This window comes from Capricornis sumatraensis, chromosome 2 (assembly GCF_032405125.1).
Source record: "Capricornis sumatraensis isolate serow.1 chromosome 2, serow.2, whole genome shotgun sequence".
In the NCBI taxonomy this organism is placed as follows: Eukaryota; Metazoa; Chordata; class Mammalia; order Artiodactyla; family Bovidae; genus Capricornis; species Capricornis sumatraensis.
The window spans coordinates 170,811,000-170,824,929 of NC_091070.1; the positions used below are offsets into that span (position 1 = coordinate 170,811,000).

General features: G+C 38.0%; 1 protein-coding gene across 1 annotated transcript in view; it reads left to right on the forward strand.

The window, feature by feature from the left end:
• ERICH3 (glutamate rich 3) overlaps positions 1 to 13,930 on the forward strand; it is a 93,220-nt gene that overhangs the window by 35,543 nt on the left and 43,747 nt on the right. The window contains 2 exon segments of the mRNA XM_068961185.1: positions 3,755 to 3,935; positions 10,536 to 10,722. Coding sequence (XP_068817286.1) covers positions 3,755 to 3,935; positions 10,536 to 10,722 — 368 coding nt within the window.

The window sequence follows — 13,930 nt, forward strand, 5'->3', positions numbered from 1 at the left end:
TGGACAGAGGAGCCAAGCGGGCTGCAGTCCATGGGGTTGCAGAGTTGGGCTTGACTTAGTGACTGTGCAACAAGACCTGAATCAAGTGTCAACATGAAGACTGTCTGCCGCTCTATGGCCAGGCTTTTTATCAATATCAAGGCTTAATCAACAAAGGTGGTGTCTTGTTTAACAGGACACCATGAATCACGTTTCATGCTTTAGTACCTATTGAATTCCTGTAAATGTAGAAAGCTTCTGATTTTGGGTGGGGTCAGCCTGCTTTTGTCTCAGCAAAGGTCAGAATGTGGAATCTCTAATTGTTCCATGGCTGTGTCCAGTCAGATCAATGTACTAGGTGTCAGTGGGATTCCCTAGTAGTTCAGCTGATAAAGAATCTGCCTGCAATGCAGGAGACCCCGGTTTGGCTCCCAGTTGAGGAAGATCCCCTGGAAAAGGGATAGGCTACCCACTCCAGCATTCTTGGACTTCCCTGGTGGCTCAGATGGTAAAGAGTCCACCTGCAATGTGGAAGACCTGGGTTTGATCCCTGGGTTCAGCAGATGCCCTGGGGGAGGGCATGGCGACCCCTCCAGTATATTTGCCTGGAGAATCCCTATGGATAGAGGATCCTGGTGGGCTACAGTCCATGGGGTCACAAAGAGTCGGACATGACTGAGCAACTAAGCACAGCACAGCACAGCTGTCAGCACTGACAAGACATTGGGGGTGGGGCATAAAGATCGGCAAGATACTGTCCTATCTACTGAGAGAGAGGAATACAAGGAAAGAGGTCAATGCCATGTGACTCATACAGTTATATAGGCCTTGAGATTAAGCATGTTGGTCATGTGTGGACCATTACAATTAGTTCAGTTGCCATACCTTTAGATGTAATACAAGAAATTGCAATAGTTGAAAGATAGTAGGAGTTAGAGACTATAAGACTTTTTTTTTTTTTTTTACCATCTGAGGAACGCTGAACCTTATCCCATGGATATTGGGGATCATTGGAAGACTTTAAGCAGGAGAGTCACATGATCTATTTAGTGACAGTAGATCACTCTGATATCCAGGAGAAGGGAAAATTTGAAGGACAATTGGATAGACGTGTGGGGGTCAATTAGTAAGGTAATCATGCATCCAGATTTCCTGGGACAGCTCAAATTTATGCTCTTTTTTTTCTAGCATTCTAACTGCAAGTTAATTACAGTGACCCAGGTATGATACGATGTTCAGAGTTCATCAGGGCTTGTCTTATAGATAGAGAGGAGGGGCTGCCCAACACATCAACAAGAACAGGAACTTTGACACTTATTCAGTCTTTAAAATCCACCTATTATGTAGACCTGGGCAGGGATAAAGAGATGCCAGTGAAAATTTAATATATCCACTGAATGCTAAGTATTACAAATATATAGTAGCTGACTGGTTCACTACTCAATAGGCTTGCTGTTTGTCAGTTCATATTATACTTGCTTGAGAAATCTGAAAAGAAATGAGAAGGAAAGTCATAAGCAACTGGTCAAGGAAGTAAGAGAGAGAATCCTTAGTTGTACAGAGGCTTGAGACTTGCTCCTGTTCTTGAAACGCAACTGAATTTTCATGGAAGGTTCTGATACTTGCTTGAGGACAGCAGAAAGGACCTTGAAAGCTTGTTAAAGTTTCATCAGTCTGGGTTCATTATAACCTTGGAAGATTGTAAGTTTAGAGGCAGTTTAGTCAACTGCAAGAAACAATCCTTCATTTCTTAGTGGATGTATTTAATGAGCTGTCACTTAGGCCTCCTATTAGAACCCAGAAGGTGTAACTTGGTAGCAATGATTGGGGAATATTTTTAAAAGGAATGAAACAACCAGACCCAAGAGAAAAGAGATGTTGCTATCAGAAATACACTTTAGCAGAAAAAATATGAATATGAGTAAATGAAAAGGATGAAGAGCTGTCCTTGATTTTATTTTTAAACATTCTTCCATCCAGGTTTTCTTTTTGCACTGATGAGGCGGGCCCTTCCTCCACTCTAATCCCACTATTACCTTGTATTTATGTAGTGCTTATCTCCCAGAAGCTCTCAGGGCTACCTCTGAATCCATGCCACTTCAGAAAGTATTGCTTAACGAAGTGGGATGTTCTTATTTAATCCTCCACATCATTAAATGCTCTAGTGGGAGCTTGGAGCTGGATTTGCCTTAGGCTGGTGATTGTGGGTTGGGCTGCACACGTGCGTGTCACAGCTCCATAGTCGCTCAGGCAAGAGGAAACGGGATGACTTTGCAACCAGGAGCTGGGCCTACCATCATACCTATGCTTTCAACTGTGATGCAGAGTGAAGTTTCTAGTCTGCAGAGAATTATCCAGTTTGCTGATTTGCTGTCATGGCTCCTGAAGTCCCTGAAATAGTTCTCTGGATTATCTTTCTATTTGGGAGCTCTGTCCACAGGCAAGACAGTGTGCTCAAATTTTAAATCTCAGAGTGTCATTTGCAGAATTTCATCAAATTTACCTCCTCTGGTTTTTTCTTCAAAGAAATAAAAGTGAATAAAAAAGAAAAGAAAGAATCCTCCAAGGTAGAAGGAAATGTATTTAGAGATAGAAGTATTTTAGTAGTTCCTTCATTTTTTTTTTTTTTTTTTTGAGCTTTGTCATTCTCAGTAAAATGCATGTTTCCAAGGCATCTGTAAGTCAGTGAAATCAAACTCAGATCATTGCCTTGGATTCACTGAAAGCTGGTCTCTTCACAGTTTTCATTTAGCTAAAAATTGACTTTTAGAAAAGTGAAGTAGATTAAAAGTAATGCCTTGTATCTGTATAGTTCTAGCAGCCTACAATATTCTTACTGGGACCTCTTGAAGTCTTTCAAGGAGCCATTCTGTTTCGCTGCCTCTTCTTACTCTTCCTTTTCCTACTTCCCTTTCCCTGTCTTCCTCTTAGAGGTTAGGCAAACAGTGTGCTTATTCACTACTATGAAAAAATACTTCAGAACATGAACCAGGAGGCAAGCCTTTGGATATTTAATCTCACATTTGAGTTTGTTGTTTATTTTCTACATAATTTAAATTGGTCAGTGCCATAGAATATCAGATAGGCTTATGAGGTGATATTTTTTGGTTGGGTATATTGTTTGCTATTTAAGGCTAATATTGATAGTGTTTGTTTTTCATTGAACTGAATGCCTCCTATTAAACTGGGTAATCCCAAATATCTGACATATATTCTTCCTGATCCTCAGGGTGACTGCAGGAAGAATCAAATGTATGCCTCTCCCTCTCACATAGAATAAACTCAGGGAAGGATGTCTTGTCAGTGCACAAGCATAAAGATATAACACTCAATTACAAAAACAATTGCTAAGTCACAGTGAACGTCAATTTGGATTAGAAGAAAATTATGTCACCAATATTTATTTAATTAATTTGATTTAAATTTTTATTTGGGAACCAGATAAAAGAACCAAGAGTAGTTTTCCTCTTCATGTCACTGATGTTTTTGTTACATGAAAAAAAGACACGTACATGAGCTAAAAGGTGACAAACTTTGTCTAGATCCCCAGAATTTACTTTAAAAACACAAAGCCAAGATGTATCTATGTTATAATTGTTAAGGGTATTTATTTTGTAATGGATTTGAGTTTTTGTGCAGTGTATATGTTGACATATTATAAAGGGTTTTTTGTTAGGTTCATAAAAATAGCCTTTTGTATTCTTTGTATTACAATGTCATCACATTCTGATTAGAAGGAGATTAGTTAATAAGTCACCCCTTTTGTTTATTCTAGGATTCAAGAAGGACTCATAAAGCACCACTGCACAGTAATGCAGCTATTACAATGATTTATTTGGGGAAAAATGTGCACCTGGCTTATGATCACCCAGATTTCCGGGATGAAATAAAAGTTTATCAACAGCACTGTGGTGGAGAAAACCTGTGTGTCTACACAGGCAAGCTACTTGAAAAAGGTACACATAAAATGTGAATTTTTTAATTGCTTGCAGTTGATGCTATAGATAAGCTATTGTTGATATAATATCAAAATGACTTCAATCACTCTATGAAATTATGCATATCCAGGGACTTATAAACCAGCTGCCTAAAAGTAAATCCAGATTTACTGCTCCATGATTGAAACTGAAGCAGCAATTACTCTTGCAGATTGTGGAAGAAAGAATTTGGAGTGATTTAACCCAGTAACAGATTAATCTTGAGATATAGATATATGATCATTTGGCTTGCCATCGTGAATTATATCATACATTATTCTAAGAGAAAAATATTAGATTGTCAATTTGTTCTTTAGAAGTATGCTGAGATAAAATCACAAATCCAGTAACATTCAGGGTGGACCACACCTAAATAATGCGGTACAAAATTTGGCTAAATGCTTTTATTACATTTTCACTTCCCTTTGATTATAAATCCATGTTTGTTAGCATAAGATAATTTTTATATCCAATATCAGTTCAGTTCAGTCGCTCAGCCAAGTCCAACTCCTTGTGACCCAATGAACTGCAGCACACCAGGCTTCCCTGTCCATCATCAACTCCCGGAGTTCACTCAGACTCACGTCCATCGAGTCAGTGATGCCATCCAGCCATCTCATCCTCTGTCGTCCCCTTCTCCTCCTGCCCCCAATCCCTCCCAGCATCAGAGTCTTTTCCAATGAGTCAACTCTTCACATGAGGTGGCCAAAGTACTGGAGTTTCAGCTTCAGCATCAGTTCTTCCAATGAACACCCAGGACTGATCTCCTTCAGAATGGACTGGTTGGATCTCCTTGCAGTCCAAGGGACTCTCAAGAGTCTTCTCCAACACCACAGTTCAAAAGCATCAGTTCTTCGGTGCTCAGCTTTCTTCACAGTCCAACTCTCACATCCATACATTACCAGTGGAAAAACCACAGCCTTGACTAGACAGACCTTAGTCAGCAAAGTATTGTCTCTGCTTTTTTTTTTTGATGATCATATGATAACTCTAATTTTTATTTATTTTTTAATATAAATTTATTTATTTTAATTGGAAGTTAATTACTTTACAATATTGTATTAGTTTTGCCATGGTCATAACCTTCCTTCCAAGGAGTAAGTGTCTTTTAATTTCATGGCTGCATAGGATTTTACATATTGTACCAAAGTGTTTTTTGGTCAATATTTAGTTCTGTGGAACGACATTTAAAAGGAAGTGTTGTTATAGGATTGTATTTGTTATTTCCTTGCTTAAGAAACTCTTTAGAAAGTGATAGAGTTTTTACTGATTAAAATAAATATTTCTATTTGGGTAATCTAGATATAGACTTAGAGATTGAAGGGAGGAGTTGGGAGCAAGCATGGTGTTGTTACTTTTGACTTTTCTGATTTCCCTCATCAATCAAAAACAGTGACTATTAACTTAAAAAAGTTCTAACACTTAAAAAGAACTATACGTATTTAGGGATAAAATATTGAAAACTTTCCATAAGAAAGGATAAACATTTGAATGTTGGTTTTAACTTAGAGTAAAATATTATATATTATAAATAATTATATACATATCAAATTATATAATGAACTATGTATATTGTTTTATAATGAAAAACATTTTTCTTTATAAAAGTATAAAAAATTTCAACACATGTAAGAATTAAAGATTTTAAAATTTAATAAAAAAAAAATAAATAAATAAAAAAAAAATAATACTAGAAATTATTTTTCCCATTTTATGTACTTGCCTGAAATAGAATTTATTTTGTTATAGCATTTGAGAATTCATTCCTTTTATTGTGTAGATGAGAAAAATGAAAGTCATCAGAGGTACAGACCTCCCCGAGGTCACTCTCCCAGCTCTGACCAGGGCTGAGGGCTGATTCCACCCCTCTCCACCACTAGGTGCAGGACCCTTGTTTAGTATTAAATACTATCTGGCCCCAGTTAGCTATTCTCAGTAGCAAAGGGTTTCAAATATTTTCATAATATGAGGGCTATGAAACCCCTAATGATAAATGATTGCACTTATTTTTTGAAAGTGTCGTTTTCAACTATTAATTTAGAATTTCTAAAATTAGCTATAGCCTCAAATTGGAATTAACATAGTGAAACTTTTCCCGGGTCTTGGATCACGCTTTATTCAACAGAATTCATATATAATGGCTTTTTGACTGTTGGAAAATGTACATACAATTGAAAAAAGAACAAGATGGCTGAAGGATTTTCTGGGAGATGATATACACTGTGTGATAAGATTGCAAAAGGTTACTAGAGAGTGTTACTCAGCTAAGTGTTATTTTGCATGCATATTGATCTTAGGACTGACTTTATGTTATGTCATTGGACAATCTTAAATAATAGGATGGAATGGGGACTTAAATAATTGAATCCTGTCCACACAATAATTTTACCTCAGCTTGCCCTTGATTGCTAAGAAAGTAATTGTTCAAAACTGAAAAAATTGGGTGGCTTCAAATTGACTTGTAGTTCAGCAATCTTAGCAATTTAGCTGGACTGAAAAGAATCTGCCCTTTTACAAATCAAAACTGTGTGTGATTCAGTGAAATGTGAATAGGTTTTTAGAAGATTTCTGCTTTAAGAAAAAGGGCCTTTAGCATTATGCTTGGAGCAGTAAACTCATTAAAAATGTGGCACTTGTTAATTTGTCTTGCTTTTGGATGAGCATAACAATACAATTAATTATTTAGGAACATAGCAAGTGCATCTATTATCATCGTGATTCATGATGTCTTGCAGTTTGATTTTAGACATCAGGCCATACATTGATTGTGTATTATGTACACCTGTGAAGTCACAGAATATTTTTGCTACTTGTAAAGAGTACAGTTCTTCACAGCAGTTTTATTTACCATTCATCCTTTCAAATAAGGCAGACGTTGGCCTCCTGGGTTCATGTGGATATGAAGAACAAAGCAACTATTTTCTGGCTCTCTTATAATCCCCTTTCTGCCCATCTTCTTGTATTTCCATAACCTGATCCTGTTGTAACTATTTGTGCATCCCTCACTACTTCTTCACAAACACGGGAGCTGTTTCACTGGTCCCCCTGCCTCCTCCCATCCCCATCACACACTGTTATCTGATCTTTTCCTGTGCTATTTTCTTTGTAACAGGACAAAGAATTTTAAATGCAAAATTGTATTTTAAATTCAAATCGTACCCATCTTTTAAAGATTCAGATTAAGGTTGTGAAGTTTTCTCAGCTGACTTCTATTCTATTTTATCCCTCTCTCTTGATTGGCCATGGTTCTCAGTCTGTACCTAAAACTGAAGTATCTTATCGTACCTTGACTTATGTTAACTGTTTGTTTTTTTTCTTTTACTTGTTATTATATATTGATTTTTTAAAAAAAATTTAAAAATAGCTGTAGCTTGCATTCCATAAAGTTCATCCACTGTTAAGTGGACAATTCACAGATATTTAGGAATTTTATAGGGCTGTGCAGTCATTATCACTGTTTTCCTTTGTGCCCACACTTTGACAATGAATCCTCACTGTCATAGGCAGTCCCAGGGCAGCACTGATTTGCTTTCAGGTTCTACAGGTCTGCCTTCTCTGGACATCTTGTAAACAAAATCATACGAGAGGTAGGATTTTGTATCTTGCTTCTTTCAATTAGCATATGGGGTTTTTAAACTTATTGTATATAACTTTTTAAAATTTAATTAATTTATTTTTTGTTGTTGTTTAGCTACTAAGTTGTATCTGACTCTTTGCAACCCCATAGACTGTAGCCCATCAGGCTCCTCTGTCCATGGGATTTCCCAGCAAGAATACTACAGTGGGTTGCCATTTCCTTCTCCAGGGGATCTTCCTGACTCAGGGATCAAATCTGTGTCTCCTTGATTGGCTGGTGGATTCTTTACCATTGAGACACTTGGGAAGCTGGAGGACAATTGCTTTACAATATTGTGTTGGTTTCTGCCATACATCAACATGAATCAGCCATAGGTATAGTATTTTTGAGAGTCATCCATTGTAGCATTTATCAGTAGTTGCTCTCTTCTCATAGCACTGAATATATTCTACTTTGTGGATCTACCACATTTTATTCATTTACCCAATTGGTGGACATTTGTATTGTTTCCCTGGTGGGATTCCCTGATGGCCCAGACAGTAAAGAGTCTGCCTGCAATGCAGGAGACCTGGGTTCGATCCCTGGGTTCTTGCCTGGAAAATACCATGGACAGGCTACAGTCCATGGGGTCAGAAAGAGTTGGACATGACTGAGTGACTTCACTTCACTTGCACTTTTCCCAGTTTAGGACTATTATAAATCATGCTGTAATGAGTATACAAAGACAAGATTTCTGTGTAAACATCAGTTGCTGTTTCTCTCGAGCCACGTCCTAGGAGTGGGTTTGATGGCCTTCACTTCCTGAGAATGGGTCACACCCTTTCCAGTTTCTTTTTATCTTTGAGGTTTTTTTGTTGTTATTGAAAACTCGACATTTTAGATCATGTATTACAGCAGCTGTGGATTCTGAATTCCACTTTCCCTCTGGAAATTTATTCTTGGTTTTGTTGTTGTTTAGTAGCTTATCTAGAACAAATCTGAAGTTCATGCCCTCTTTCCTTGGTATATAGCCATTAATGTCTCTGCTCTGATTATTTTTAATTTTGTTTATATTTTTTAGGCTAATCCCTTAGGCTTGTCTCTGTATTTTCATAGTTTAGTGATCATCCAATGATTTGTCAGAGTAAACACTTTGAGCCAGGATACCCTCTGTCTTCTGCCAATGAATCTCTTTGTAGGTTTATTAGTTCACTGGAGCTGACATAGAAAATGTTCCTAAATTTGATGGCTTAAAACAATAGAAATTTATCATGGTTCTGGAAGCCAGAAGTCTAAAATTAAGGTCTTAGCAGGGCCATGCTCCCTCTAAAAGCTTAAGGGGAGAATCTTTCCTTGCCTCTTCCAACATCTGGTGATCCTTAGCAAAATCCCTGGTGTTTTATGGCATGGAGCTCCATCACTTCAACCTGTGCTTCTATCCTCACATGTCGTGTGTGTGTGTGTGTGTGTGTGTGTGTGTGTATGTGTGTGTCCTCTCCTCTTCTTATAAGGGCATCAGTCATTGGATTTAGGAGAAAACAAATTCTGGATAATCTCATCTTGAGCCTTCCTTGATTATATCTACAAAGACTCTATCTCAGAATAAGGTCACATTCTGAACTTCTGAGTATTCGTGAATTTTTGGAAGGCAATATTCAACCCACTATAGTGGGTTCAGGAGTACATTCAAAGTTCAGACAGTTTTCAGGTCTGTTTCAACTTTTATTTTCCACCAGGCTCTCATATTTCCTTTGTACACAGGTGTAAGCTCCCAGTAGGACAGGGATGTGTGAATAGGTTGGGCCTACTTCAATCCAGGCTGTTTCCAGTTAGCTGGGGATGTGTGGAAAGCTTATTGAATGTGTCTGTGACTACCTTATTGCCTGTGTGTCCCTGTTAAATTTCCGGCTAGTCTGCTGACCTGTTGCTTGCTCTAATTAGAACTACAATCTCATGGTTAGAAGAACCTCTGACCTTCCCTGTTAATTTGCTTCTGAGATTGTAGATTATTACTCATAATGCCACTGACCAAAGTTTTTTAGTTTTGTTTTTTTTTTTCCAAATCAAGTCATCCTCCACTGACAGTGAAACTGCAGTTTACTTATGGCATGTTCTTCCCTGCTAGAGGGCTTCTGGGTAGTTCTAATGGTAAAGAATCTACCTGCCAATGGAGGAGACACAAGAGATGTGGGTTTGATCCCTGGGTTGGGAAAATCCCCTGGAGGAGGAAATGACATCCCACTCTGGTATTCTTGCCTGGAGAATTGGGTTCTGGAATGTCTAGGGTGAACCTTCTTCAAAGAGCATTATAGAGACATGGAATGACTAAAACCTGTTAATTACAAGCAGTGGTTCTTAATTTATTGGTGAGACTTTTAGGTGGGTAGGGGATCAAGAAGGGATCTCAAATCCAGGCAGAACTGAGAATGGACTAAAGATAGAATGATTCTGCCTCATCCATATATGTATCAGGATGTTTTGAGTCACCGCTTTATTTAAAAACACTACTGAATTAAAAGCATTACTGAGCTCATAGTCACCTCTCATTATGTGCTTTATTGGTAGATAGCATAGCAACATAGAGGTGTGGAGCCCAGAGAGATGTTTGGATTCAAACACTGACTCTCCCACTTACTGTATGATCTTGGCTAAATTACTGAATCCATCTAAACTTAAATTTCTGCATTATAGAAACTAATGATGGTAGTATCTACACTTCGTATGGTTGTGTAGAAATAATACATCCAAAGGAATCAAGCGTAATGTCTGGCCATATTAAGTGTTCATATAATTTTAGGTTTTATTATTTTATTATAAGACAAAGAGTTTTATAATACCTTGGAGTATTTGTTATACTATATATATGTAATAGAATGTGTTTTTGTGATTAAAAATTGTCCTCTAGTAAAAAAAAAAAGATCTAGAAAATAAAATTGTACTTATCTACCAGAAAAAATGTGATTTAGAACACATTAGTTCAAGGTCATTTGCTTTCACTAATGTATTTCCTTTTTAAATTCCAGAGACCTTTCAGTTTATTTCCAAAAGGCACCAAGGTTTCCCCTTCAGCCTCACCTTTTTCCTGAATGGGATACAAGTGAACAGGTTAAGCTCCTGCTGTGAATACAAGCATCGAAAAGGTTCCAGACTTGGAGGCAAACGAGGCTACTTCGGGTTTGTGTGTGTCGAGAGATCGTCTCCTTGTTACAAGTATGAAACAACGTCCTTTGGTAGAGGGCAAGTTTTGCTGCACTCTCCTTTGCATGCTTTTACTGATGTATTTCTCAGCGCAATTTGTTAAGAATCATACTAATGTAGACAAGCCTAAAATATCTAGGGTTAAGGTTGTTTATCACAATCCTGTGAGTTGTATTTAAAATTATAAGATGAAAAGTAGATTTTCAGTTGTATTATATAGTGGGGATAAAAGCTGGTGGTGTTTCAAATTCTATTTCTTTTCTAACTCTTCCTTTCCTTGTGATGCTTAAGTTCTGTTTCTAAAAGGAAAGGGAAGTTTTTTCCCACCTCATTCCTTGTAGTAATCGATTTTGGGTTGAGCTCCAGAGCATGTGTCAAGCATCCAGCTTATACAATTGGATATTATAGGTTATGTATATTAGAGTTATGCCTGCATTATTGTGTAGCCCAATGATCACTTTCATGCCACTAGTTTCAATCTCAGGCGTAAAAAAATACATGTGAACAGGTCAGTTCTGACTAGTATTTATCAGTCTTCATATTGGACATTCTATTTGAGTTCAGTACATTTTCTTGCAGGCTTTGTTTAACTTTCTCCTGAAAATACTCATGGAGAATTAATTGATTCTGTGCCAAGATAGAACATGGGAGTAAACCAACCAAAGAATCTGACCCATGGAGCACCTTCTGATTGGGGAAGTGCAAGTAATATACCAATAAATCAATGCCAATATACCAATAGTACACTAACCAATTAATGTATGTTATTCAGTCATCCAGTCATGTCTGACTCTCTGTGACACCATGGACTACAGCATGCCAGGCCTCTCTGTCCCTCACCATCTCCTGGAGTTTACCCAAGTTCATGTCCATTGCACTGGTGATGCCATCCAGTCATCTCATCCTCTGATGCCCACTTCTCCTTCTGCCCTCAATCTTTCCCTGAATCAGGGACTTTTCCAATGAGTCAGCTGTTTGCATCAGGTGACCAAAATAGTGGAACTTCAGCTTCAGCATCAGTCCTTTCAAGGACTGATTTTAAGAATATTCAGGGTTGATTTCCTTTAAGATTGACTGGTTTGATCTCCTTGCTGTCCAAGGAGCTCTCAGGAGTCTTCTCCAGCACTACAGTTCTTCAAAGGCAGCAATTCTTGGTGCTCTGTCTTCTTTTAATATATATGAGATGGTAATAAACGTGATAAACACAAGATAAGGTAAGGGAGATAAAAGGAATGGTAAGGGGTAAAGGGGTCAGAAGGCTGTATTCTATTATGTAGGATGAATAATAAAGGCCTCTCTGATGTCTTTCAAGCAGAAACCAGAAAAAAATGTTCTCTTTTTTAAATCGGTTTTCAGGTAGAGGAAAAGCATAGACAAAGTGTGTGAGTCAGGATTATACTTAGTATATGTAAGCTTGTGTGGTCAGAGCACAAATGAGGAATGGGACAGTGATAGAAGATGAGGTCAAAGAGACAGTGGGGTCAAGTCATGCAGAGTCCTATGGTCACTGCAAAGACTTTGACTTTTATTCTGAGGGGGATGGGAACCCTCTAAGGTAGGTTTTGAGCAATGGCCTGTCATGATCTGACAGTAGCTCTTATGGAAAAAATAAACTAGGGAGGGTAGAGAAATGGTGGAAACTACTTTAATCTAGAGGCAAGAGAATGGTGGAAAGAGTTATAAGAAATTAGGTTCTAGATGAATTTTGAAGGTAGGGTTTATAGGATTTATTGATGGATTGGATGCAGGGCATGAGATAAAGAGCTGAGTCGGAGTGACTGAAAAGTTTGTAGCCTGAACAACTCGAAAGATGCCCAGTTAACACAGGAAAGACTGGAAAATGTAGGTTTGGGAATGGAAGGAAGGCATTTTGGTTTTCGATACATTGAGTTGGAGTCAAGTAGAAATGTTGAATAAGCAGTTGGATCAGTTAATCTGGTGTCTGGTGAGATGTCAAGGCTGGAGATATAAATTTGAGAATGGTTTACATATGGATGGCATTTAAAGTCATAAGATGGGATAAATCTGCTTAAGAATGGAAGGCAGAAAGAGAATATGTCTGAGTAATGAGCTCTTGTCACTTTCATTCAAAGGGAAGGAAGATAAAGAGAAACCAGGAAAAAAGCCTAGGGAAGGAAGGCCAATGATTAGACAGAGAACCTAGAGAAAGCAATGTCCTGGAAATGAGCAAAATGTTTAAAGAATTAGGCATGATCAACTGGGTCCAAGGTGTGGCTAGGTGAAGCAAAGTGAAGACTCTGGACTCAGCATGGTTTGGTAATGTGTTGGTTATTGGTGATCTTGACTCAAGTTGCTATAAGGGAGTGGTAGGAGTGCACGTTTGATTGGAGTGGGTTTAATACACAATTGGAGAAGAGCTGAGACCGAGATTATAGACAGCTCTTATTAAGGAGTTTTGCTCTGAAGGATGGAATTGGGTGGCAGCCAGGAGGGAGGATGCAGGGGCCCGAGAGGGGCTTATTATTTTTTAAGATTGGAGATATTATGATATGGTTAAAAGCTGATAGATGGGACTAATACCTGAGGAGAGGAAAGCATTGATCAGGCATGATACAGAGGGAGATATTTAGTGCTTCAGTAGATGAGAAAAGATGGGATCCGGGGCTCAAAAGAAGGTATTAGCCTTAGATGAAGTAACACGAAGAAAGATGGCTGTAGGGCAGAGAGAGATGTAAATTGGTGGATGTTTTTGGATCACCTGGAAGTTCTCTGCTGATTCTTTCTATTTTCTGGTCAAACAAGAATTTATGAGCCGAGGTTAAGGCTAAGGGAGGAAGAATCTGGAAATTATAGGTGAGAGAAGAGGTACAAGTGGCACTGTGAATGGTTTAGGGCAAGTAGTAGGAATGCTGAGGTGTACTTAGGACATACCTGCAGTTACTTTTCTGTTCCAAGTCAAATATACATTCTCCATATTTGTGGGCAAGTCATTTAACACATTTCTGTTTAACTCACAGGAAGGCTAATGAGTTCGCATACAATCACACATGTGTGAACACGTAGCACTCACTGGGAATTGCTGTATAAATCCAAGCTATAAAATGTTTGGTCCTAAACACTTTCTATGGAGGTTTAATAATCAGTACCAAAATCTGATTGATGGCATCTACTCTCCTATTCAATTCTTATGAGCATTTGTACAATTCTTTATATGATTTCACTTGGTTTCCTCTAGCTTCTTTCTCTGAAATGTTCAAGC